At 41.7% G+C, this 26,551-nt stretch overlaps 1 protein-coding gene across 1 annotated transcript in view; it reads left to right on the top strand.

The window, feature by feature from the left end:
• The first annotated feature begins 1,043 nt into the window (after positions 1 to 1,043).
• The window catches only part of LOC145158746 (uncharacterized), a 48,019-nt gene continuing 22,511 nt past the window's right edge, over positions 1,044 to 26,551 (top strand). The window contains exon 1 of the mRNA XM_079077598.1: positions 1,044 to 2,443. Coding sequence (XP_078933724.1) covers positions 1,044 to 2,443 — 1,400 coding nt within the window. The remainder of the gene's footprint in view (positions 2,444 to 26,551) is intronic.

Genomic DNA, 26,551 nt, shown 5'->3' with positions numbered 1-26,551 from the left:
GGCCAGCCACATGCCAGCTCACGGGATTCACCGGGCACAGCCTATGGCCTCTAGGTACGATCCACTTACCATTCACACTAGTCAGTCATGACAAAACAAGACGACAGACTGCCCTAATCGACTTTGTAGTCATACGACACCCATCAGAACACAACATCATATTGGGGCGCCCAACCCTATTAAGATTCGGAGCAGTCTCATCGACGGTCCATGGGATAGTCAAATTCAGCACAAGTCAGGGGCCGGGCGTAGTTCTGGCCACACCACCGAAGGAACTCGAATGTTACGAAATCATGCAACCAAAAGACATATCAGAAGAGACCAAAAGGCCAAAACCAGATCTGTCGGACGGGGGAGAAGTAATCAACATGGAGCACCCAGACCAACGGGTGACCGTAGGGACGTCCCTCCCTGCAAAAACAAGAGAAGCAATGGTCTTACTTCTACAAAGGTACAAGCATGTGTTTGCATGGACCCCCGCTGACATGGTAGGGGTCGATCGGGGTATTATAGAACACAAGCTGATGATAAAGCCGGGAACCAAGGAGATGAAGCAAAAGAAGCGGGTACAGGGAGGGGATCGAAACAAGGCAATCAACATGGAAGTGGCAAAGCTAACCAGCGCAGGAATCCTCAGAGAAGCAATCTTCCCCACATGGATCGCCAACCCAGTAATGGTGAGGAAAAATGACGGTAGCTGGCGCATGTGCATTGACTACTCCGACCTGAACAAAGCATGCCCCAAAGACTATTACCCGTTACCAGAAATAGACCAAAAGGTAGAGTCTTTGTAAGGTTTCCAATTGAAGTGCTTCCTAGATGCATACAAGGGATACCACCAGATACTGATGAATACAAACGATGAAGAAAAAACGGCTTTCTACACGGATCACGGCACTTTCTGTTATACAAAAATGCCGTTTGGACTAAAAAATGCAGGGGCGACCTATCAGCGGCTCGTGGATTCCCTGTTCATCAACCAAATCGGTTGAAACATCGAATTCTATGTCGATGATATGGTCATAAAAAGCCCGGACGAGAACATGCTGCTACGAGATGTAGAAGAAACGTTGCAGACACTGGAGAAGGCTAGGATGAAATTAAACCCCGCTAAGTGCACTTTCGGAGTCGAGGAGGGTCAATTTTTGGGATACTATGTGACGAAGGAAGGAATCCAGCCAAGCCTAATCAAGGTAAATGAGCTAGAGGAAACACCTTCACCCTCCTCGCTGAGGGATGCACAAGCCTTGAATGGAAAGCTGATCGCGCTCAGTCGGTTCATCTCCAAGTCGGCTAAAAAAGTCATGCCACTATTCAACATGCTGAAAGGATGCATAGAGAAAAACAACTTTAAATGGACCACAGAAGCCGAATCAGCACTACAAGAGATAAAGAAAGTACTCCACACATTCCCCACTCTGGCCAGCCCGATACCCGGAGAGGTACTGCAAGTGTACCTGTCCACGTCAAAAGATGCGATTTCGTCGGTGCTAATGGTCGACAGACAGGGACGCCAACTACCAGTTTATTTTGTGAGTCGGGCACTACAAGGACCAGATATGAACTACCCGGTCATCAAAAAACTGGTGTGCGCCTTATTCTATGCAGCACGGAGAGTCTGTCGATACTTCCAGGCCCACCAAATAGAGGTATTGACAAATTTCCCGATCAAACAAATACTCCTGAAGCCGGAGACGTCAGGACGACTTGCAAAATGGGCCATAGAGCTAGGAGAACACGACATCACCTACCACCCCAGAGCAAGCATCAAAGGGCAAGCCCTAGCGGATTTCCTACTTGAAGTCCCAGGAGAACTCCAGCAGGAGGCAACCAAGGCAGACAACCAAGTACGCTCGAAGAAAGAAGACAGCCAACGGTGGACCCTTTACACAGATGGGGCCTCCAGCAAAGAAGGATCAGGTGCAGGGCTGATCCTAACTAGCCCAATGGGAGAAGAACTCACATACGCCTTACACTTTGATTTTCACACGTCCAACAACGAGGCAGAATATGAAGCCCTCTTGGCCGGCCTCAGATTGGCGGTAACCATGGGAGCGGAAAGAGTCATAGCCATGACCGACTCGTGCTTGGCAAATAACCAGGTGTCAGGGGAGTTCGAAACAAAAGACAAGCGAATGGAGAAATATGTCAAAGCAGTACAGCAAATTACGAGTACCCTAAAGAGCTTTGAGATAAAACAAATCTCAAGGGGAAGTAACAAGAGAGCAGATGCCCTCAGCAAACTGGCGTCAACATGCTTCGGACATCTCTCAAAGGAAGTATTGGTGGAAGTACTGAAAGAAAGGAGTATCGACGAGCGGCAGGTCAATTCCCTGTTAATAGCACAACCCAACCGGATGACGCCCATCATAGACTACCTACAGTATGGCATACTTCCCGACGACCACGCGGAGGCTCGAAAGACAATGATACGAGCTCCACAGTACGCGATGATAAAAGGGACGATGTACAGGAAGGGCCATACGGCCTGTAACGACGTAAATTTTAAAAACAATTTTTCATTTTTAAAACATGCTTCCATTCATAAAATATCAGAGTAATCCAATGTATCACATGTTATCATAATACAAATCCCAAGATCTCCAAATACATAAATCCTCTCCATGTGTACGAATCATGCCGGCGCCTTCCCCCGGTCCTCGCTAGTACCTGAAACACATATCACCACAACTGTAAGCATAAATGCTTAGTGAGTTCCCCAAAATACCACATACGACACATACGCCACTCGAGGCTACAGCAACGAGTCACCTCCCTGCGGCCTGGCAGCAGCAACAGCTGCGGTGGCTGCAGCAACAGCAGCCTCAGTAAGAGCGGCGTACCGCTCATCAAAAGTCTCGATCAACGTGGTCTTGATAGACCCGAACATCTCTGGTATCTCAGCTCGAATGGCCGCAGCCACCTCCTCATGAATCAACCTACATATCTCCTCATCACTGGTACCACTGCCTCCTGGGTGGGGGCACGTCCCAACCATGATGTCTCTGAAGTACAACACAAAAGAAATCAGAGACTCGCTCGAGTACACTCGCACTCGATACTCAACCCTACTTGCTCTTTAGTACCCTAAGGATTCTTACTTAGAGTGCGCACTGCTCCGGTGTTTTCAGTAGTACGGGCCCTATACTACCATCCACATCGCATCAGTATTCACCCTAAGTCCTCCTCCTTGGATCCCAGATCACAAGTACTCTATATCTCACTGGCATAGGCTACCCTTCGGTAGACCTCTCATCAGCTCCTCCCCGCTACCTACTCGCTCTCAAGCATCACATAGCAGCAAAAATCCTTCCTAGGCTAAGGCATCACAAAATTTGGCCACTCTAGTCCTAATATGAATGCCTAGCCAACTCTAGCATGCATATCATATCATAACATATCTCATGACACATAATGTAAGGGTATTTTGGGAAATCACCGTTCGGGCGCTGGCTGGTCGTACACACTACTCCGTTCTGCTTTTCTCAAAATCTTTTACTCTTTTAGAAAAATTGTTTATTTTATGAAAACCTTTCTCATTTCCTCAGTTTGAGTTCAGATTCATCCAAAGATGCACCCGAATCCCTCAAACCAAGGCTCTGATACCAACTTGTAACGACGTAAATTTTAAAAACAATTTTTCATTTTTAAAACATGCTTCCATTCATAAAATATCAGAGTAATCCAATGTATCACATGTTATTATAATACAAATCCCAAGATCTCCAAATACATAAATCCTCTCAATGTGTACGAATCATGTCGGCGCCTTCCCCCGGTCCTCGCTAGTACCTGAAACACATATCACCACAACTGTAAGCATAAATGCATAGTGAGTTCCCTAAAATACCACATACGACACATACGCCACTCGAGGCTACAATACGACCCTCCGGTCGATGTGTCTCAGCGGGACCCTCCAGTCCCGTAGCTCGTTGGACCCTCTGGTCCGGTCATAGCTCGTTGAACCCTTCGGTCCGGTCTCTATCGTTGGACCCTTCGGTCCGGTCTATATCGTTGGACCCTTCGGTCCGGTCTATATCGTTGGACCCTTCGGTCCGGTCTATACAACACATAACATGCATATATCACATAACACAAAATCTCATACATACACATAGCACACAAGACCCTCCGGTCTACACATAGATACCACTCTAGGTAATCACGCTACTCGTGTATCCATCATCAACAGAACTAGGTCTCTCCGCTGCTACTCGTGTATCCATCACATAGGCCACAAACCCACTACAACCCTGCTGTAGACTCTGCCTCGCTCTAGCAGCCGAACAGAATGCTGACCCTGAACTGGTACCCTCGCCGTACACCGTAAGAACTCCCCCACTAGGGTCTCGTATCGTCACCAACTGTCGCTCGCAGTCTATAACTGCCCCAAAACGGCTCAACCAATCCATACCCACTATAACACATACGTCCCCCATCGCAATCAGGACCAGATCGATCGGAAACTCAACCCCGAAGATCTCGAGTACACATCCCCGAATCACCTCCGTAGCATATACCGCTTGCTCGTCCGCTATGGAAACTCGTAGAGGTCGACTCAACGCCTCTCGCTGGATACTGATGTGCTGACTAAACGCTATCGACACAAAAGACCGACTCGCACCCGAGTCAAATAACACCAAGGCAGGTACAGAACTCACAAGAAAAGTACCTACGCATATCATAATATAAGCACAATATCTCAAACTCAGCATAAATAAATGAAAGAATACATACCAGCCACGACATCGGGCGCTGCGCGGACCTCCTCCGCTGTCAACTGAAAAACTCTCCCGCGAGACCTCGGTGCCTCGGCCTTCACTGGCCGGATCTCAGTAGCTCGAGCAGCTGGCGCAGATCCCTGCGCTGATCCCTGCAGTAGTTGTGGGCACTCGGCCTTCCGATGGCCGGTCTGGTTGCAATGAAATCAAACCGTGAACCCCTTGGGGCAATCCCTCGCATAGTGCCCCTCCTTCCCGTATTTGTAACATACCCCATCTCTACACACTCCCTCTTGGCTCTTGCCGCACTTCCCGCATGTGCGGCCCTTCGGACCCCCAGATCTCGAATCAGCGGGCTTTGCCCGCTTGGCTGCCGGCTGCGCCTGTGCCGGTCGCCTGTCCCTCCTCTGAGACTCGGCCTCCTCCCTGACCTGAGTCTCCAGCTCGATCTTTCTTTTCCGGGCATTTTCCTAGAGCTCGGCAAATGTCCGGTACGATGAGTTCGCCACGAACTCACGGATATCCCTCCTCAGTATGCTCAAGTACCGGCTCATACGTGCCTGCTCAGTCGACACGTGCTCAGGGCAAAACAACGCCCTCTCATGAAACATCCTCGTAATCACTGTCACAGACTCAGTTCCCTGCTTGAGGGACAAGAACTCCTGGGCTAGACGTTCCCTCTCCACAGAGGGAACATAGTCATCTCGAAACATCATGGTGAACCTCTCCCAGGTCACCGTAGTCAGTTCTGCCGTAGTGAAGTCTGCCGTCACAAACTTCCACCAGTCCTTCGCTCCCAAGCGAAGCTGGTTCAGCGCAAACCGAACCCTCATATGCTCTGGACACGAGCAGGTGTAGAAGCATCCCTCGATATCAGAAATCCACCTCATCGCAGCATTCGGGTCCTGCGTCCCATCATACTCTGGTGGCTTCGTGTTGTTGAACTCTCGGTACAGCAACGAGTCACCTCCCTGCGGCCTGGTAGCAGCAACAGCTGCGGTGGCCGCAGCAACAGCAGCCTCAGTAAGAGCGGCGTACCGCTCATCAAAAGTCTCGATCAACGTGGTCTTGATAGACCCGAACATCTCTGGTATCTCAGCTCGAATGGCCGCAGCCACCTCCTCATGAATCAACCTACATATCTCCTCATCACTGGTACCACTGCCTCCTGGGTGGGGGCACGTCCCAACCATGATGTCTCTGAAGTACAACACAAAAGAAATCAGAGACTCGCTCGAGTACACTCGCACTCGATACTCAACCCTACTTGCTCTTTAGTACCCTAAGGATTCTTACTTAGAGTGCGCACTGCTCCGGTGTTTTCAGTAGTACGGGCCCTATACTACCATCCACATCGCATCAGTATTCACCCTAAGTCCTCCTCCTTGGATCCCAGATCACAAGTACTCTATATCTCACTGGCATAGGCTACCCTTCGGTAGACCTCTCATCAGCTCCTCCCTGCTACACACTCGCTCTCAAGCATCACATAGCAGCAAAAATCCTTCCTAGGCTAAGGCATCACAAAATCAGGCCACTCTAGTCCTAATATGAATACCTAGCCAACTCTAGCATGCATATCATATCATAACATATCTCATGACACATAATGTAAGGGTATTTTGGGAAATCACCGTCCGGGTGCTGGCTGGTCGTACACACTACTCCGTTCTGCTTTTCTCAAAATCTTTTACTCTTTTAGAAAAATTGTTTATTTTATGAAAAACTTTCTCATTTCCTCAGTTTGAGTTCAGATTCATCCAAAGATGCACCCGAATCCCTCAAACCAAGGCTCTGATACCAACTTGTAACGACGTAAATTTTAAAAACAATTTTTCATTTTTAAAACATGCTTCCATTCATAAAATATCAGAATAATCCAATGTATCACATGTTATCATAATACAAATCCCAAGATCTCCAAATACATAAATCCTCTCAATGTGTACGAATCATGCCGGCGCCTTCCCCCGGTCCTCGCTAGTACCTGAAACACATATCACCACAACTGTAAGCATAAATGCTTAGTGAGTTCCCCAAAATACCACATACGACACATACGCCACTCGAGGCTACAGTACGACCCTCCGGTCGATGTGTCTCAGCGGGACCCTCCAGTCACGTTGCTCGTTGGACCCTCTGGTCCGGTCATAGCTCGTTGGACCCTCTGGTCTGGTCATAGCTCGTTGGACCCTTCGGTCCGGTCTGTATCGTTGGTCCCTTCGGTCCGGTCTATATCGTTGGACCCTTCGGTCCGGTCTATATCGTTGGACCCTTCGGTCCGGTCTATACAATACATAACATGCATATATCACATAACACAAAATCTCATACATACACATAGCACACAAGAACCTCCGGTCTACACATAGATACCACTCTAGGTAATGTATAGTGAGAAGACTCACCTCGTATGATGTCTAGTAACTCACATGCTCGAAAATCCTGAATCTTGAAATAACGACCTAGCCCCGCCTAATCACATAAAGTAATTATTTCAAATCATTAACGGCTCTCAAGGCTAGACTAAATCCCTTTCTACAATCCTACAGAAGGGTAAAAGACCATTTTACCCCTCCCTGACCCAAAAGCCCACATGTTGACCAAAACCCTAAAAGTCAACGAAAATCAATAGCAAGCAGTACGCGGGGCGTACCAACTCTTGTACGCGGGGCGTACTCCAACGATCCAGAATCGGGGTCTCGGACCCTTACGCTGCGCGTACTGAGAGTTATGCCCAACGTAAGTCTCAGTTTCAGTCATTCCAAGGTTTTTGGTCTTAAACGGTTAAGACACTTCTTCAACTTCCAGATCTGACTCTCCTTAAGCCTCTTATCCCATAAAGTCGGAACCTTTAAGCCTTTGCATGGCTGTAAAGGTCCCTACACCCTCTAACACCTTTCCTTTCTCCTCCAAAGGTCTAGATCTAATGCATGGCTCAATATTTACATCCAAGATTGCATTTTTATTAACATACAACTCATCTAGTCCTAAAATATGATAGATCTAGGCCAATGGAGACCATTTGCTCATAAAGTCTCCATCTTGGGACCAAAAACCCTAGAAATTGGTCCAAGAAGCACACAACACAAAAGACAAGGCAAGTTTTGAGCTTTTTACCTCAGGAAGAAGCTCCAACCTCTGAAAATCTCGGATCTACTCTTTCCCACAAACTTCTAGCTTCCAAAATGGCCTCTTCTTCTCTTCCACCACCTTGAAATGACACTTAGAAGCTTAGAACACCAACACACTAGCTAGAAACGAAGGAGGACTCTCTTTTAGGGTTTCACTCTCTGGAATGGAGGCTGAGGTCAAGGCCATAACATTCCTTTTATAGTGCACAAGCCCCAAATTAGGGTTTTCACCTGGGCCGGTTACGCCCGGCGTAACCTTGGGTACGCCCAGCGTACTCATTTGCTACAAATTCCACTTAAGGGCTAATCTTGACAATTTGACAAAAGAGAAGGGTTAAATAGTTGTACCTGAATTTCGGGATGTTACACGGCCCCATGGCTCAAATGCATAGATGGCGTAGCAGGAAAGCTGGCCCTAAAGGAAGCCCATGCAGGGTCGGCCGGAGCTCACGAAGGAGCAAGAGCGCTCACAGGAAAGGTATTACGCATGGGCCTCTACTGGCCAAATATACACCAGGATGCGGTCGAGCTAACACGGACCTGCGTGGAGTGCCATACGTTCTCACCAACGCAAGAAGTTCTGCCATCGAAGTTAACAAGCATAGTTATCTCCTGGCCTTTCTACCAATGGGGAATCGATATAGTCGGTCCTTTTCCAGAAGAACCTGGGAAAGTAAAATTCTTAATTGTGGCGGTCGACTACCTCACAAAGTGGATAGAAGCAGAACCAATGGCATGCATCAATGGGAAACAAGTAATCAAGTTTGCCTGGAAAAATATCGTGACAAGATTCGGGACACCAAGGGTCCTAATCAGCGACAATGGCCTGCAGTTCGCGGAAAACCCCTTTAGGGATTGGTGTAAAGAAAAGAGAATAGAGCAAAGGTTCACATCTTTGGTGCACCCTCAGGCTAACGGACAAAACAGAGGTGTCTAATAGGACACTGGTTCAAGGGATCAAAAAAGGGTTGGGCAAAGCAAAAGGCAACTGGGTAGATGAACTGCCGGAGGTTCTCTGGTCATATCGAACCACACCACGAACCAGTACGAAAGAGGCACCATTCTGCCTAGCCTATGGAGCCGAAGCGATGCTACCGGTAGAAATAATGGTAGGGTCAATATGCACGGAATACTGCATGGAACAGGAAAACAGCGAAGGTCTAAGGGAAAACTTGGATCTCTTGGAAGAACGACGCGAATGCTCAAGCATACGCCAAGCCGCCTATAAGAAGGCAATAGAAAGATACTACAATCAGCGAGTAAGAAATAAGGCGTTCCGAGTAGGAGACTATGTTTTATGGAAAAACGAAGTTAGCCACGACCAACCCCGGGAGAAGTTAAGCCAAACCTGGGAAGGACCATACAAGGTAATCGAGGCGCACCACAATGGCTCCTACTCGAGGAACTTAAGGAAGTTCCACATCTAAGCAATGATAGAACCCTATGCAGAAGAGAAGACGGAGCCACACTACCTCCAAGCAAAGTCGTAAACCCCTAAGTAGTAGGGAAAACATCTCAGGGCCGGACTGATCACCGGGACCAATAGGTGGACTCTCAGAGAAGACCAATAGGAAACCATTGTATGAAACAACCATGTATCAGAACTACATAAATAAAAGAACATGCATTATCTTTAGCACGTAATGCAGTGAGCACATTTAACATTCTAGTAAATATAACATAAAGGATACTCAGTGAATCCAAGATACAGCATACATAGAAAACATAATATAGAAGAAGGCCTAACAAATGACCAACCTACATAGAAGGTTTGATACAATTGATAAAAAGCAAAACAGTTCAACAATTAAAGATAGACCATTGTCTGTTTACACACAAAAGCCTTAGAGGCCGCAAGCTAAGAACATCAAAAAACAAAGGCCTCAGAGGCCATAAAATGACTAAAAGACAACAACTCAAAAACTTCAACAAGATTTTTCACACCCCAGAAGGGTAGCTCTAGACAACTCCACCGCCATCCCCACCAACACCATGACCGCCACTACCACCAACACCATCACCGCCATCCCCACCAGCACCACCACCGCCAGTTGGGACTCATTCTGACACCAGCAAGAATCACCTCAGACATCATGTTAACATCCACCTGAAGAGAACGCATGATATCTGTAGTCGCCTGGGTATGAGGAAACAACTTGGGAATAGTATCCGAAGGCATCGTCGCCCGTGGATGCTCACCGCCGAGCAACTCCCGGTTAACCCACAGCCACCGGTCTTGCCAATTCTTGGGAGGCTTACTATCAATACCAAGATTATTGTTGGATTAATGTCTAAGTCCATAACTATATTTGGTATGTACTTGACCCGACCCGGCATGGTCCATTTGGGTTGCACTTCACCGGCACAATTTATATGGATAGTCTTTTGAGAATAGTATATTTATGATTTATATTAATATATTATAAGTTCTAATATATTAATATGGAATCATATTATTTAATTAGTATTGATCAAGAATTAATTTAGAATTAATTAAGTGATCAAAAAGAACTAATTAAATATGGACTCTTATATATATGGAATGGGCCAAGTTCATTTAGGTTGGGCTAAGCTTTGATGGATGGTCCATGGAGCTTTTAACCCATGGATCCTATGTAAATGAAAGGTCATGGGTATTAGGGTTTACATGGATGTAACCCTAATCCTCCATAATATATAAAGGGGTCCTTGGCTCACAAAATTGGCACAAGTGTGTGAAAATAAAAATGTGGGCCGATTTTAGTGTGCATACATATTCTCTCAAGTTCTTCCAAGGTGTTTTGGTGATTTGTGATTCCATTTGAGGCTTCCACACTATTGGGGCTAAGCTCTTAAAGCTTGAAGACATCAAGCTACATCAAAAGGTATGTCATCTAACTAGAACTTTGTAGTATAGGTGCTTCATAATATGCTAGTTAGGATGAACCCTTGGAATAGTTAATATTTGCATGTATAATAGAGAAAACATAGATCCAAGGTTTATAGGGTTGCATGTACACCATAGGAGTGTTAGAATGCTCAAAACCCAACAGTGGTATCAGAGCCATGGGTTGATTTCTGTTATATTGATGCAAATGTTTTATTTTCAAGTTGGAAAAAAAAGAAAAAAAAACATGACGTTTGTCAAATTTTAAGATAATTACTTGTTTTGTGAAAAACGAATTATTTGTAAAATTTGAATCATTTGTTATATGAGTTGAATTAGGTCAAATTTAGTAAAAGATAAAATGATATGATTATTTTATTAGTTTTAAAAGTTTGATCTAAATGTTTTAAGGAGTTACATATTTTGTCATAAAATTTTGGAGCTCAAAAGTTTTTTTAAAGTTGTGATCTTAAGGGTTTTTGAAACTTCCATAAGTTATGGATATGAAAGTTTTTTAAAAAAAAAATTGATTCAAAGTTTTTATGGAGTTACAAAATTTGGTGTTAATGTTTTAAAGAATTCCATAACTTGTTCTTAAGTTATGGAACATGGAAAGTTTCATCATAAAACACCATTAATTCCATAAGTTATGGAATCCAAAGGTTTTCAAGAATTACAAAACTTGCCCTCAAGTTTTGGAATTTGAGAAAAGTTTTTTATGAAAAAAAAAGAATTGAATTCTAAAACTCTTGGGTTCATAACTTAAACAATTAATTAAATGGTTTTAATTTTGAGTTTAATAATTGGAATTATGATGTTTTGTTGAATAGTTCAAATTAACTCTTATGGACTTTATTAATAGTTAATTAAAGCGTTTAATTAAAAGAGTATTATTAAATCCATAAATATATGGTTTGAGTTTAATTAAATTAAAAGTCTAGTTTAATTAATAGATTAAACCACCAAGTATTTTAAATGTCTAAAATACACCCTTATACTATTATAATATTAAAAGTTTAATATATTATATGTATAAGAGCAAGTCGTCTTACCATTAGTAGGCCTCATTCACGAAGCCGGTCTATAAGGGGGGTATAAGGTTACTGCCTATAAAATGGCAGTTTAATGGGTGTCCACTCTCACTCACCGCTTCCTTGACCGGTGGAGGGTCGTTAGCCGAACAGGTAGGACAAGGACTATAATTCTCCCTTCATTATAAGTATAATGATAAATACGAAGTAACTAAACACTTATAAATTCCCAATCTTAGTTACTTAGGAAAATGTGAATAAGGTGCTAATCCATGAAATTACACTTTGCACTTTGTTTAAGCTGTTAGTGGAGCGTGTGTGGTTAACCGGCACACTAACCTGGACTTAACAAGGTAGGCAAAGGGTAACTTAATGTTTATCATAGTATCGTTGGAGCGTATGTGGTTAACCGGCACATCGATTGAGGGGTAAATATTAAGGGTACCAAGTATATTTGCATGGTTACTTCACACCTTGTTTTGTGATCCTCGGCATCCCAGTCACAAAACCTGAAGGGCACACTCGAGATTAAAACATGCCATTGAAAAGTTCAATGAATCTCAAAAGAATCTAGGAGTTTCAAAACCAATTAAAAACTAATAATACATTTCGTTTATCTTGGTGGAAATTGGTGAATCGTCATTCACCTACCTTTAAATATTTTATAGCTTGGATTACGGCATCCCTCTTCCAAGTTATAAAATAGTTTGTTGGGTCCTAGCCTTAATATATCATATTGGGTGTTATATTAAGGACTTAAATCAACTTTACGTGAATTTCTCCCATTGTTGATGTCTGGTTTAGGCAACAATGATCTTCCCAAACCAAGCTTTCCTAATGAATATGACTTCCCGAGTTTGGCTCATGGAAGTCATAGTTCTCTTCCTCCACCTCCTCCAATTATTCTCCCTAACCCACAAGTTCAAGGTCACTCAAGCCCTAATGGCAAGAAAGGTCTATGTGTGATCACATCTTAGAGATGAAGTCACATATTGACAAGCCGGGAGAGTTGGGTGTCAAAGTCTTGAGAAAGTTGGATGTTCAATCACTTTCTAAGTCACATAGTGAGTTCCTTTGGGACTACTATGAAACAGACTATGACATGAACCTTAATGATCATATCTATTTGCTTGGTGCTGCTGAATCAACAATGATTTGGAACGATCGTAAAGCAAATTTGATTAGAAGATCAACTTCCCAAAAACTTTATGGACAGTGACAATGGTGACACTGGAAATCCAGAAAAAACATTCTCTTCCCAATGGAAAGGGATTGGCCATAGTCAACCCGGTTGACCAAATGGTAAAGAGAAAGGCTAAGTCTGAGATAGTCCCATTACCAAAGGGTCCATATGTTTATTTTGCCGAAGGAAAGGGCGTTGATTGCAAAGCTGCCAAAGTTACCTAAGGATGTTAAAGTCAATAAGTTTGACTCTACATCAGGTAGAGCCCATTATCTAACTCTGTTAAGTTCTATTCTGAGATCCTCATTACATGATGTGACTGGGTCACATGTTGATGTTTTAAGAATTAAAGAATAGAAAGAAATCTTAAAGGAAGTATATGCTGATTCTGATTGCGAAGGTGGATTTCGATCGCATCAGAATTTTGAGCAGTTGCTTAAGAAGTTATGATATATTGCTAAGGAATAGATAACAACAATTTTCCATGTGGATTGTAAGGATAAGTTTTTCCGCAAAGTTTTAAAATAAAAGAAAATTGTTTAATTTTATTTATTTGAAGTATCCATACAATGGCATTTGTGGAAAATTGTTGCTTATATGATTCCACTGACAGCAATATTGGAAAATGGATTTGATTCTTTCATTTGTGGTAGTGTCTAAATTTACCAAATCAGGAAAGTTCCTCATCGCCCAAGTTTCAATTGGACCGAAACTTGGAATCATGCAAGTTGAATAGTATGATGAATGAGAACTTTCAAGCATTGGAAAATCAAGACTAATTACTTGTTCACATGGATGTGTGAGTCAAGTGAAGGACTAAAGGGATCGAGTACACATTCTTGTGCACTGGTCATGTCCACCATAAAGCTCGTTAAGACTATTTGATTTACTAAAGTTTAGTAAATATGGTTATACTTACAAGTTTAAGTATAATTCTGAAACATTGGAAAAGTCTCAATGTATGGCAGAACGAATGGGAAGAATCAAATTAGGCAGAAAGATAAAAGTTTCTCAAATCTGAAAAGATGGGAGAGTACTTTAGTATCATGTTTGTGATCATCTTAATGATTTAGAAATCATATCACAATTAGTCCTCTAAAGGTCATCTTAGTGCATTCTTATGACTAAGAAGAGGAGTCATGAATTGTTGAAATGGTTAGATCAGGAAGATGAGTCATACTTCGTTCCAAAACAATTCTTAGAGTCATACTCCAAGATTGTAACTTGAGTGACATATCTTAAAGAAAGGTTTAAAACACTTGTCAAATGTAAGAGTAAAAGTGTCCTACTCTTGTACATTTGAAATTGGTAAGTTGTGATGTTTTGGATAAAACAAAGACCAACTAAGGCCAATTGTGTGAAGTGTTTGTCTTGATAAAGAATCCGCACTATCTTTTGAATATTTGGCAAGATAGTCTTATATGTCAAGAGGATAGTGGGAGTCTTAAAGATCCTAAAAAGAATTTCAAGAACTAATCAAGAATAAAACTTGAGGTTCTTCACTAGCACACGACTTGAGGTTTATAACCTATCGTGTTGACATATTCTGTGCCCATTCCAGTTAAAGTTGGCTTTGCATAGGAGTTCTGAAAGTTCTCAATTGGTTGCATAACAACTTGGAAGCAATGGCAGGCCCTGTACTGCCAGGTGGCAAGAAGTTAAGATTGCATAAGTTCAGTCCATATGAGTTTGGATTTGTCATTATCCTTGTCTTGTGACTATGGTTTTGACGATTCACATGGATAAGAACACATACACCATAAAATCTAAGGGTCATAAGGTTTCTCTCCGATTCATGAAAATGATGGTGAGGAAACACTTCCACCAAGTAGATTTGAAGCAGATGGCAAAAGGTCTAAACAATTGAGACTATGATTACGGCATCCCTTTTCATAGTTCTGAAATTGTTTAGACACGCATGCATGTTATCTAAGGAAAGGTGTATGATTTTGATAAAGTTTTATCAAAGCATCTCGTATCAGAAATCTGAACTTTGGTAAGAAAGTCAATAAAGTATTGATTTCTAGAAGTCCAGCTGATTTCTGAGTACATGTCAAAGCTAGTGGGAGCATAAGTGTTATGCTAATAATCATCATGTTAGTGGGAGCATGATAATTATTGTTAGTGTTGCAAGTTAGCAATGTTAATTATAGAAAACAAAAGTTTCAATTCGTGAGGCTGCAGGGATTGAAAAAGTTGTTTTGCTATAATTAAGGGAGAGGATATACTTCATTTCAGTTCTAAAGGCTTAGATTGAGACCTTAATCATCTTTAGTCAAGAATATATATATATATATATATATATATATATATATATATATATATATATATATATATATATATATATATATATATATATATATATATATATGAATTTCATGTTGGATTGGTTCAACTTAAGGAAATTCTATATATTGCATTCTCAAAATTCGATTATGATTACGGCATCCCTCTTCATAGTCAAATTTTGAAAACATGGCAAATAAAAATATTGTAGCAAAAGACTGGTCTAGAATCATGTCTTTATGTGAGACATCATGAATCGTGTACCATTTGCTTTGGGTACAGGATCGATTGCATGTGCTATAATATTTGTCATTTCTAAATTTTTCCAAATGCCCAGAGGCATTAAGAAGGGAAAAGGTCTAGAATTGGATATGACTAAAATGATTAAGCAATTGTCGAGGACAATCTGAGGTTTACCAAAGATTGGTTGCTCAGTGACAGTTGGAAGTATAGTGCTAATTTTGGAAGGACCATATTGACATATTCTGAAAAGAGGCATCTCTTATTCAGAAGTGATAGTCAAAATGAGAATATGGAGTTGTCTCCATAGGTGGAAGTTATCTGTGTAAGATTAGAAAACTTAATGCAAGAAGCATGTCCAAAGCAATGTACTTTGAATATGAGACTTAGTTTCCATGGAGTTGATCTCCATTGGAATACCTTATAATGACTGTTGACAAGTCTTTGTGACTTTGTACATATTCATTACAGGAGGGTCAGTGCATATAAGTTTAAAATCTAAACAGATTTCGATAAATGATAGGAATTTGAAATTCTCACACTTTTCGATAAGGATTTGGGAGTGTGAAATTAGAATCATTGAAATTATGTTCAATTGGTTTATTTCACAAAGTAAGGATCATAGACAAACATAGAGTGCATACTTGGTGTATGGCAAAGCTATTGTTTAAGGAAAACATAGTGTACATGCTTGGAGCATGGGACAACTAGTGTTTTTAATTCAAGTATAAAGTTGATAAAACCGAAACAATGAATAATGCGTAATCAGTATGGTGATAAATAAAAGTGTTTATTTATATTCATAGGGTTTGATACCATATTTGATTCATTTATTCTTGTGTTTCACTTTGCATATTTTGACTTCCAGAATAACTAAGTCGCTCTTCCTGAATGATTAAGTTATTCAAACCATCCACAGTCGGTCATATGTTGGAAGTAGATATGAATCAAGACTGTCATGGGTTGGTTTGTAGAGGTCCAAGTTGGTGGACAAAGTGGTGCTACAACACTCATGAGTGCTCATAAGTTCTGAGTATTGGATTCAACCCGCGCTCATTTGAATCACTTCATGGATTTTATCACGAGTGATCTTAGACGATAATATCTTATATTCTTCAAACCTAGAGATATGAGTTGTTACTATGAGTTGGTTATACATTGATTGCACGAAAACGCATTTGGTAACTCGATGTTATAAAACGTGCCTTTGTGTATGATTCAACAAGTAGTAGAACAAGCCATATGAGTCGAAGTTTATCCATTCCTTTTACCTTCGGGATAAAAGCGATATATGTGGGCCCCTCGATGATTTAGCGATGACACATGTGAGTGCTTGGCCAAGCCAGGACTGATTTGATTTGTTCAATCAGTCAGTCATCATAAATCGAAAATCGGGAAACAACAAATGGACAGAGAGAATGATTATAATCCATGTCTCAGTCCATATGATATCTAGAATGGAGGAATATATGATCCCTTATCTAATGGACAAGTCATTGGCAAGGTCAGAGTTCGACAGCGGCTTTAAGAACTACGATTGCCAGTTAGGTTTTGAAGTCATACTCAATAATAGTTTTAGACTTATCCAAGTGGGAGACTGTTGGATTAATGTCTAAGTCCATAACTATATTTGGTATGTACTTGACCTGACCCGGCATGGTCCATTTGGGTTGCACTTTACCGGCACAATTTATATGGATAGTCTTTTGAGAATAGTATATTTATGATTTATATTAATATATTATAAGTTCTAATATATTAATATGGAATCATATTATTTAATTAGTATTGATCAAGAATTAATTTAGAATTAATTAAGTGATCAAAAAGAACTAATTAAATATGGACTCTTATATATATGGAATGGGCCAAGTTCATTTAGGTTGGGCTAAGCTTTGATGGATGGTCCATGGAGCTTTTAACCCATGGATCCTATGTAAATGAAAGGTCATGGGTATTAGGGTTTACATGGATGTAACCCTAATCCTCCATAATATATAAAGGGGTCCTTGGCTCACAAAATTGGCACAAGTGTGTGAAAATAAGAGTGGGCCGATTTTAGTGTGCATACATATTCTCTCAAGTTCTTCCAAGGTGTTTTGGTGATTTGTGATTCCATTTGAGGCTTCCACACTATTGGGGCTAAGCTCTTAAAGCTTGAAGACATCAAGCTACATCAAAAGGTATGTCATCTAACTAGAACTTTGTAGTATAGGTGCTTCATAATATGCTAGTTAGGATGAACCCTTGGAATAGTTAATATTTGCATGTATAATAGAGAAAACATAGATCCAAGGTTTATAGGGTTGCATGTACACCATAAGAGTGTTAGAATGCTCAAAACCCAACAATTATGTCCTCCTCGACGGGCGGAGAAAGTATACTTATCATTGTTGGAAGAAAACCGGAAGAAGTACTTGAAGATGAAATAGTCGGGCATGATGCCGTTAGCACGGCATATCATTTCGAAAGCCACCACTTTGTGAACAACACCAGGAGTCAGCATCAGCACGCTACACCCACAGCGGCGGAGTATCTCCTCCTGAAGGTCGGTCAACGGAATACGAAGACCAGCGTCAAAAGTCTTCAGGTAAACACCCACCTTCCCATGAGGAGGTCGAGTAATCAAAGAGCCGGGGACAGGAAATTCTACCCCGTCAGCCGGAGTGAGACCGTACGCCTCTTGAAGTGTGACGAACTCAGAAGAACTAGGGGTTGAACCTTGAGCGATAGCCATGGTGGAAAATAGACAGAAAAAGAGAAAGGAGGGTGAAAAGGCAGAAGGAGAAATGAAAGAGGAAACCGTTTGAAGAGCAATAAAAGAAAAAAAGGCGGGGTCTGCGAAAATCTCTGACACATGACGTAAGCCGCCGCGCGCACGTCGAAACGTCACATCGCCGGAAATGAAGCGACAGCCTAGTGAGACAACGACGCGTGTACCAATAGTTCAGTCCAGAACATCATAGCTAGGTAGCATACGCTATGACTACTGGACTGGGGGACTTGATGACGCGCCCCTTAGTGCGGGCCCGAGGCAGGCGAGCCTCGACAAAGCGCCTCAGATGGGGAGCTGACTCAGCGACCCCGGACTCCAGCAATGCGATCGCGCAGAAGGCTCGCGCTCGCCAGAATATTGTCTTTTAGCCACAGTCCAGAGACAGTGGCTCTAGGCGACAAAACGTCTAGAAAGAGCACAATCGCCTGGACCAATCACTGGGCTGAACACGAATGTGGAGCAGGACTCCCCAAAAAGAGCGACGGATCCTGTTGGGATTGTAGTACCGGTCCCTAGTACGGACCGAGGAAGATCTCCACTATAAAAGGACCTCAGCCTGGTCCCGGTAAGACAAATCATTCCTTCTCCGGTCTTATACTTCCTCTATCACCTTCAGCATACTAACTTGACCGTCGGAGCGTCTTTCTGGGACCTCCTCCCGGAAAACGGCTGACGTGTTTCTTCCTTGTGTGACCTCTCAGGCTTAAGGACCGGCGAATCTCTCTCACGACAAGTGGTTCAGAGCCAAGTCGCAACATTTGGTGCCATCCATTTGTGTGACAACAGATACGCAAACCCCTCACTCTTTGTCCCCTCGTGCAACCAACCATGACGGAGAAAGCAACCGGAGAACCATCGCTTGGCATCGGATCGTAATCCGGAAAACATATAAACCTACATCGCGCAACGCCCCGTAATCGGACCTTAGTCCGAAATAAATACAATCATACATACTGGTTGACATTGGTGCCTTCGACCCGTTCAAACAGGAGGAAAACTCACCTGAATATTGAATCTCACGGTAAGGAATCTTTAATGGCTGCTCCGACGACTCCCCAAGCTATCATTACCAAAATAGCACTTAGTCAAAACCCAACAATCCTTCTTAGGGTAAAATGACCATTTTATCCCTAATCTAATCTAGTCCATGACCTAGGCCCAAATACATACACAAAGGCCCAATCACTAGATAGCCTTCCTAAGCCCACTAGTGGCCCACCAATAACCCAATTTTCTGAATTGGGCCCAACTCTTCAAATGGGCCTTCCTTTAAGCCCAAACATATTTCTAGCCCAAAATCTGATTTCTGATGACCCAATAAAGCCCAAAGCTAAGAAGTCAAATAAATGGCCCAAACCGAGGCCCAAAACAAAAACTAGCCCACTGTCTGAGTACGCAGGACGTACTCATCTGTATGCTAAGCGTACAGGCTGCATGGCTTGGACGCTGCGCGTACGGGATTGTACGCTCAACTGTCACACCCATAAAATTCAAGCCAATTTAAAACTTTTTAAATCATTTGAAACCATTCAATTATTACAATTTGTTTTCAAAATAGTTTATACATCAGAGTTCCCAGAAATCATAATCATCAATCGAGGAAGTGTACGGTCACGCCATCGCCTCCCCGCGGCCATCCGCTGAACCTGAAACAATAAACTGAAACTGTAAGCCTGAAAGCTTAGTGAGTTGCCCCCAAAATACCAACCCCATATAACCATAATCATATCATATCAACGATTACAGAACAACATGCATACTGAACCCTCAGCTTGACTGGACCGCCTTGTAAGGCCTACAGTCTACCTGGATCTATCTCGAGCCTTCGGTATGACTGGACCGTCATGCAGGTTCACAGTCTATCCGGACCGCTCGTCGGGTATGTTGGCCTCAACCGCACGAAGCAGGACCCCGCCTCAACCCACCCATCAACAATAACCATGTGCATATAAATAACATATACTGGCATATATATAACAGTCATACCGATCTAACAGATCATCGATCATAGCAACATCCTATAACCATGATACCGACCTAACCAGGTCACTAACATAGCATCATCCTATATACCAGGATACCAATCTAACAGATCATAATAGCATAGCAACATCCTAAACAGGATACTGACCTAACCGGTCACTAGCATAACATGATCCTATATACGAGGATACCGATCTAACAGAATCATAATAGCATAGCAACATCCTAACCAGGATACCAACCTAACCGGTCACTAACACAACACCGTCCTAACTACCAGGACGCAGATCTAACAAACCCATAAGTATATCATGCGAATACCCGAATACAAATCCGATAAAGGGTCGGCCTTGGTGCCGTAGACCCTGTTGATATAGTGAGGATAACTCACCTTGCAACTGCCGAACCGCAACACGAGAACACTAGCCCGAAGCACTGCTCCAAACTCCAACACCTGATGCCATCAATGAACCATGACATAAATATCCAAAATACCATAACACCCCTGAAGGTCAAACAGGTCAAAGTCAAAGTCCTAGCCAAAGTCAACCTTCCTGATTGACTCTACTCGCCGAGTCAACCCGTCGACTCGCCGAGTTCCCAACTTCAGAAAACTCTTATATCACAACTCGACTCGCCGAGTCACTCCATGACTCGTCGAGTTTAACGGTCTCTAAGTCCCATCATGACCAACTCACTGAGTCACCACTCAACCCACTCATCTGAGTCTTAACTAGAAGAGGTTGGGGTTTCGCGTTCTGACTCGCCGAGTCCAAGAACAGACTCACCGAGTCCACGGCAATCTTCAACAGACTCGCCGAGTTGTTCCTCCAACTCGTCGAGTTCATGCCTATCTTGAACAGACTCGCCGAGTCCAAGAACAGACTCGTTGAGTCTCTTCAGTCCTTTATTCATGCAGAGACTTTTCGAGTCATGCAGGGGCTCCAAACTGTAGATCCACACTTCTAGGTCATGACTCCCACGTAAAGTTGCAAAGTTTACGTGAATACAAGGTGTTATAAGCCCAATCCACTCTAGGGCTAAGGTTAAAGACAATGATGCTTCACCAACAAGCCAAGGGCTAATACTTTGTGAGGTTCTGGACCAAGACAAGTCTAGATCTGAAGTAGCAACCTCAGATCTAGACCCCTAACCCGAATTAGATCCTTACCATGCCAAAATGGCCCCAAATATCATTCTAGAATAGATATAAATGCAATAGAGTCAAGGTAACAGCTTGTTACCTCTAAAATGTGCCCAAGCTGAAGTAGATTCTGGATCTACGCAAATCCGTTGATGCTCTACACTTTGATTTACGAGCCTTCTTTGCTAGAATGTCCTTCCAAAGCTTCCAAGTTCACTCCATAGGCTCACACACGATTCTAGAGTTTTCTGACTCTCAAGGGGTGACAAGGAGGCTGAGGTGAGGACTTAAGGTCCTTTAAATAGGATGCAAGCCCTAAGATTAGGGTTTTTTCTTCCCAGCACCAACTCGTCGAATCCAACTTCCGACTCGGCGAGTTGGTCACTTAATTCGCGACCAAAACCCGATCCGACTCGACGAGTACTCGCACCTACTCGTGGAGTAGCTTCTTCAATGTACACTTTAAGCCCTTATATCATATTTCTGAAATTTGGGATGTTACAACTCTCCCCCACTTACATTAGGCTTCGTCCTCGAAGCCTACTGCAGTATACGCTACCGAACAACTTACTCGCACTGCAGACTCCGATTTCCCAATTATCTCAGGTCCTCTCAGACCCGACCACTACACCCCCTTTAACATATCTCCTACTCGTGAGGCACCCTTGCCAACACTCCAAGCCGACCATCGGCCTTTTCTTCTTGCGGACAACACATAATAGCCAAGTACCACCCGATGATACTATTCCTTCCTGTTAGGAACACACTTCCGTGACTTGCAACTACTAGGTACCACCATGACCCACTGGGTCCTCCCACAGTGTCAAACTACCCTTCCCTTTCCAAACTAGAGATAGCCCGAGTAACTCACAATGTTGGGACCCAATCCATCCTCTTCTTGAATCCATTCTCTCTCGTGCTGACAGGATACTGCATCCTTCAGCTTCTAGAAATTCCCATGAATTAACCAGCTATATCTCATAACCACTCGCACCTGACCCAATCAGCCTCGGGCTGGAATACCAGGCACACCTATAACGGGTCCAGTCATCCCTAGGGTGGAATACCCACTCATTCCTACGCATGTTTGGCCCAATCAACCCTCGGGTTGGAATACCAAACGCACCGGGTCCAATCAGTCATAGGGTCCGGTCATCCTCATGATGGAATACCCTAGGTTGGAATACCACTACTCACATAACCCATGCCTACAACCATACTTGAAGCCCAAGGATCCCAACCTTGCAGCTGTTGGATATAGTGTCTAAGTCCATAACTTTATTTGGTATGTACTTGACCCGACCCGGCATGGTCCATTTGGGTTGCATGGCATTGCAATACTTGGATAGACTAAATGAGAGAATAAGGCACTTATGATTATTAATATATTATAAGTTCTAATATATTAATAATAGTATTATTTAATTAGTATTGATCAAGTATTAATCTAGTATTAATTTGGTGATCAAAGTGAGACTAATTAAATATATAGGGTTGATTATGACAATCATCAATTCTTTTATGGTGGATTAATGATCCATGGTTTATGGGTTTGGTTATAACCATATGGAGCTCCATGGATAGTCCATGGGAGTTACAAACCCATGGGTCATGAGAAATCAAGAGTCATGACAATTAAGGGCATTCATGTGTAAACCCTAATTGTGACAACACTATAAAAGGAACCCTATGGCTAGCAAAATGGTGAGCTAGGTGACCTAGTGTTACTAGAGAGGGCATAACCGATTTTGAGGCTAAGTGACATTCTCTCAAGTTATTCCAAGTCTTGTGGTGTTGTGTGAAGCATTTGAGGCACAACATTTGGGGTGCTAGGCTCACAAAGTCTTGAAGGAATCCAAGCAACAACAAGGTATGTATTTCTACTAGTTTTATGTTTTATGTAATCCCCATGCCATGCTAGTTAGGAAATAACCTTGAAAAAGAAATTTGCATGTATATAGAGAAAACATAGATTCAAGGTTATTAGGGTTGCATGTACACTTAGGAAGTGTTAGAATGCTTAAAAACCCATCAGTGGTATCAGAGCCTAGGATTGTTTTCTGTATACTTGATGCAAAACTGCTTAAAAAACGAAAATTCTGCACTCTGACGACTGGACTCGCCGAGTCCATGGGGAGGACTCGCCGAGTCCATGAACAAATTCATCCTACTCGACGAGTAGAATAATGCACTCGGCGAGTAGGATCGTGCTGGGCAGCTTTTCGTGTTTTGTTGCTGGAAATGGATTAAAATCATTATCCCAATCTGTTTTGGACTTGTAAAATCTGTTTTTCAAAATGATAATGATTATGTTAACCCATTTTACATGACTTTTATCAATTTTCAAGTATTGTATATGTTTATATGATTTCCTTGAAATTGTTTGATATGAATATTTGTTCTTATGAGTTATTAGAAGATCATAGGAATTTTGTGTAACTTACATGCTTGTTTAATTCATGATCTTAATGCTAATGATGGTGTCCATAACTTGTCCTCAAGTTATGGATAACCAAAAGTCACTTCTTTTAATTATGATTAAAGAACTAAAGAGGTTTCATAAAATGAAGAGTCTTCATTTTATGAACCATTAAAACTCATAAGTTACAAATTGAAGAGACTTGGAATAGTTTCAATTCTTGCCCTCAAGTTTTGGAATTTGAAAAGCCTTACACTTTAATTCCAAATTGAACTCTTAGAATTTTTTAAAGGTAAAATTCAAGCTTTATGGACTTCATTAAATTAATTAAAGTGTTTAATTAAAAGAGTTAATAATTCCATAAAGACATGGTTTAAGTTTAATTAAATTAAGTATAGTTTAATTAATAGATTAAACCACCAAGTATTTTAAATGTTTAAAATACACCCTTATACTATTATTATAATTTTAATTATATAGATATGTATAAGAATATGTCATTCTTACCGTTAGTAGGCCTCATTCACGAAGCCGGTCTATAAGGGGGGTATAAGGTTGTTGCCTATAAAATGGTGACTTAATGGGTGTCCACTCTCACCCACCGCTTCCTTGATTGGTGGAGGGTCGTGAGCCGAACGGGTAGGACACGACTTTAAATACTCGTTAAAAGTATAATGAATTATAAAGTAACTATACATTATAAATTCCCAATCTTAGTTACTTTAGGAAAATGTGAAATTGGTGCTAGCCCATAAAATTACACTTTGTACCTTACCAAGTCGTTAGTGGAGCGTGTGTGGTTAACCGGCACACTAACATGGACTAGTAAGAGTGGCAAAGGGTAACTTGACTTTATTATAGATCGGTGGAGCGTGTGTGGTTAACCGGCACATCGATTAGGTAATATTGTTGAGGGTACCAAGTCAATTTGTATGGTTATTCACACCTTGTTTGTGATCCTCGGCATCCCAGTCACAAACTTGAGAGGGCACAATCGAGATTCAAACATGCCATTGAAAGTTCAATGTATCTCAAAAGATCTAGGAGTTTCAAATCCAATTAAAAACTTAATTATATTTCGTTTTTATGGTAGGAAATTGGTAAATCGTCATTTACCTACCTTCAACTATTTTATAATTTGGATTACGGCATCCCTCTTCCAGTTATAAATAGGTTGTTGGGTCCTAGCCTTAATATTTCATATTGGGTGTTATGTTAAGGACTTTAAATCAACTAACTTGAATTTCTCCCATTATAGATGTCTGGTTTAGACAGCTATGGTCTTCCCAAATCTTTAGGAACAAGCTTCCTAATGAAGATGATATCCCAAATGGCAACCAAGGTGAAAGATCAATCCCTTTGTTGTGCATTAGTGGGACTGGAAATCATACTTCACTTCCTCCACCTCCTCCAATAAATCTCCTTATCCCACAAGTTTCAAGACATGATAAGTTCTAAGTCACTCAATCCCTATTGGCAAACAAAGTCTATATGTGCTTAGGTCTTGGAGATTAAGTCACATATTGACAAGCCGGGAGAGTAGGGTGTGGAAGTCTCAAGGTAGCTGGCTGTTGACTTGGTCACTCCCTGATAACAGATCACGACATGACCCTTAATGATCTTACATATTTGCTTGATGATGCTGAATCAGCAATGATTTGGAGCATTGGTAAAGCAAAATTTGATTGGAAGATGAACTTCCCAAACTTCCATGGACATTGACAATGGTAACATTGGAAGTCCAGAAAACTTTCTCTTCCCAATTGAAAGGGATTAGCCATAGTCAACTCGGTTGACCAAATGGTAAAGAGAAAGGCTAAGTCTGTGATAGTCCCGTGTACCGTTTCCAAAGAGTCCATATGTTTCTGTTGCCAAAGGAAGGGCATTGGTTGCGAAGCTGCCAAATTTACCTAAAAGTCCATAAGGATAGTAAAGTCAAATGTTTGACTCCACTTCAGGTAAAGTCCATTGTCTAACTCTATTAAGTTTCTATTCTGAGATTCTTATTGCATGATGTGACTGGGTCACATGTTGATGTTTTAAGAATCAAAGAAAAGTGAAGAAACTTAAAGGAAGTATATGCTGATTCTGATCGCGAAGAGGGATTTTGATCTCATGGTTCGGTGATCAGAATTTTGAGCTATTACTTAAGAGTTGAGACATATTGCTTAGGAATAGATAACAACAAGGTTTTCATATGGGTTGTAAGGATAAGTTTTCCGCAAAGTTTTAAAATAAAGAAAAGTTTTGATTTTATTTTAAGTATCCTTACAATGGCATTTGTGAAAAAATTGTTGATTATATGTTTCCATTAATAGCAATATTTGAAAATGGATTTGATTCTTTCATTTGTGGTAGTATCATAATTTACCAAATAAGGAAAGATTCTCATCGCCCAAGTTTCAGTTAGATAGAAACTTGGAATCATGCAACTTGTATTGTATGATGAATGAGAAGTTTTCGTCTTTGGGAAATTAAGACTAATTCCTTGTTCACATGTACATGTGAGTCAAGTGAAGGACTAAAAGATTGGGTACACTTGGTTGTGTGCTGGTCAGGTCCACCACAAAGGTAGATAATATTATTCGTTATGATTTACTAAAGTTTAGTAAATATGGTTATGCTTACGAGTTTAAGTGTAATTCTGAAACATTGGAAAAGTTTCAATGTATGGCAGAATGAATAAGAAGAATCAAATAAGGCAGAAAGATAAAATTTTCTCCAATCTGAAGAGATGGGAGAGTACTTGTGTATTTTGTTTTATG

Source organism: Lactuca virosa, chromosome 2 (genome assembly GCF_052849685.1).
Source record: "Lactuca virosa cultivar CGN04683 chromosome 2, Lactuca_virosa_CGN04683_v6, whole genome shotgun sequence".
In the NCBI taxonomy this organism is placed as follows: Eukaryota; Viridiplantae; Streptophyta; class Magnoliopsida; order Asterales; family Asteraceae; genus Lactuca; species Lactuca virosa.
Note: the sequence above shows the minus strand (reverse complement) of the source record. Positions and strands in the feature narration are given on the sequence as shown.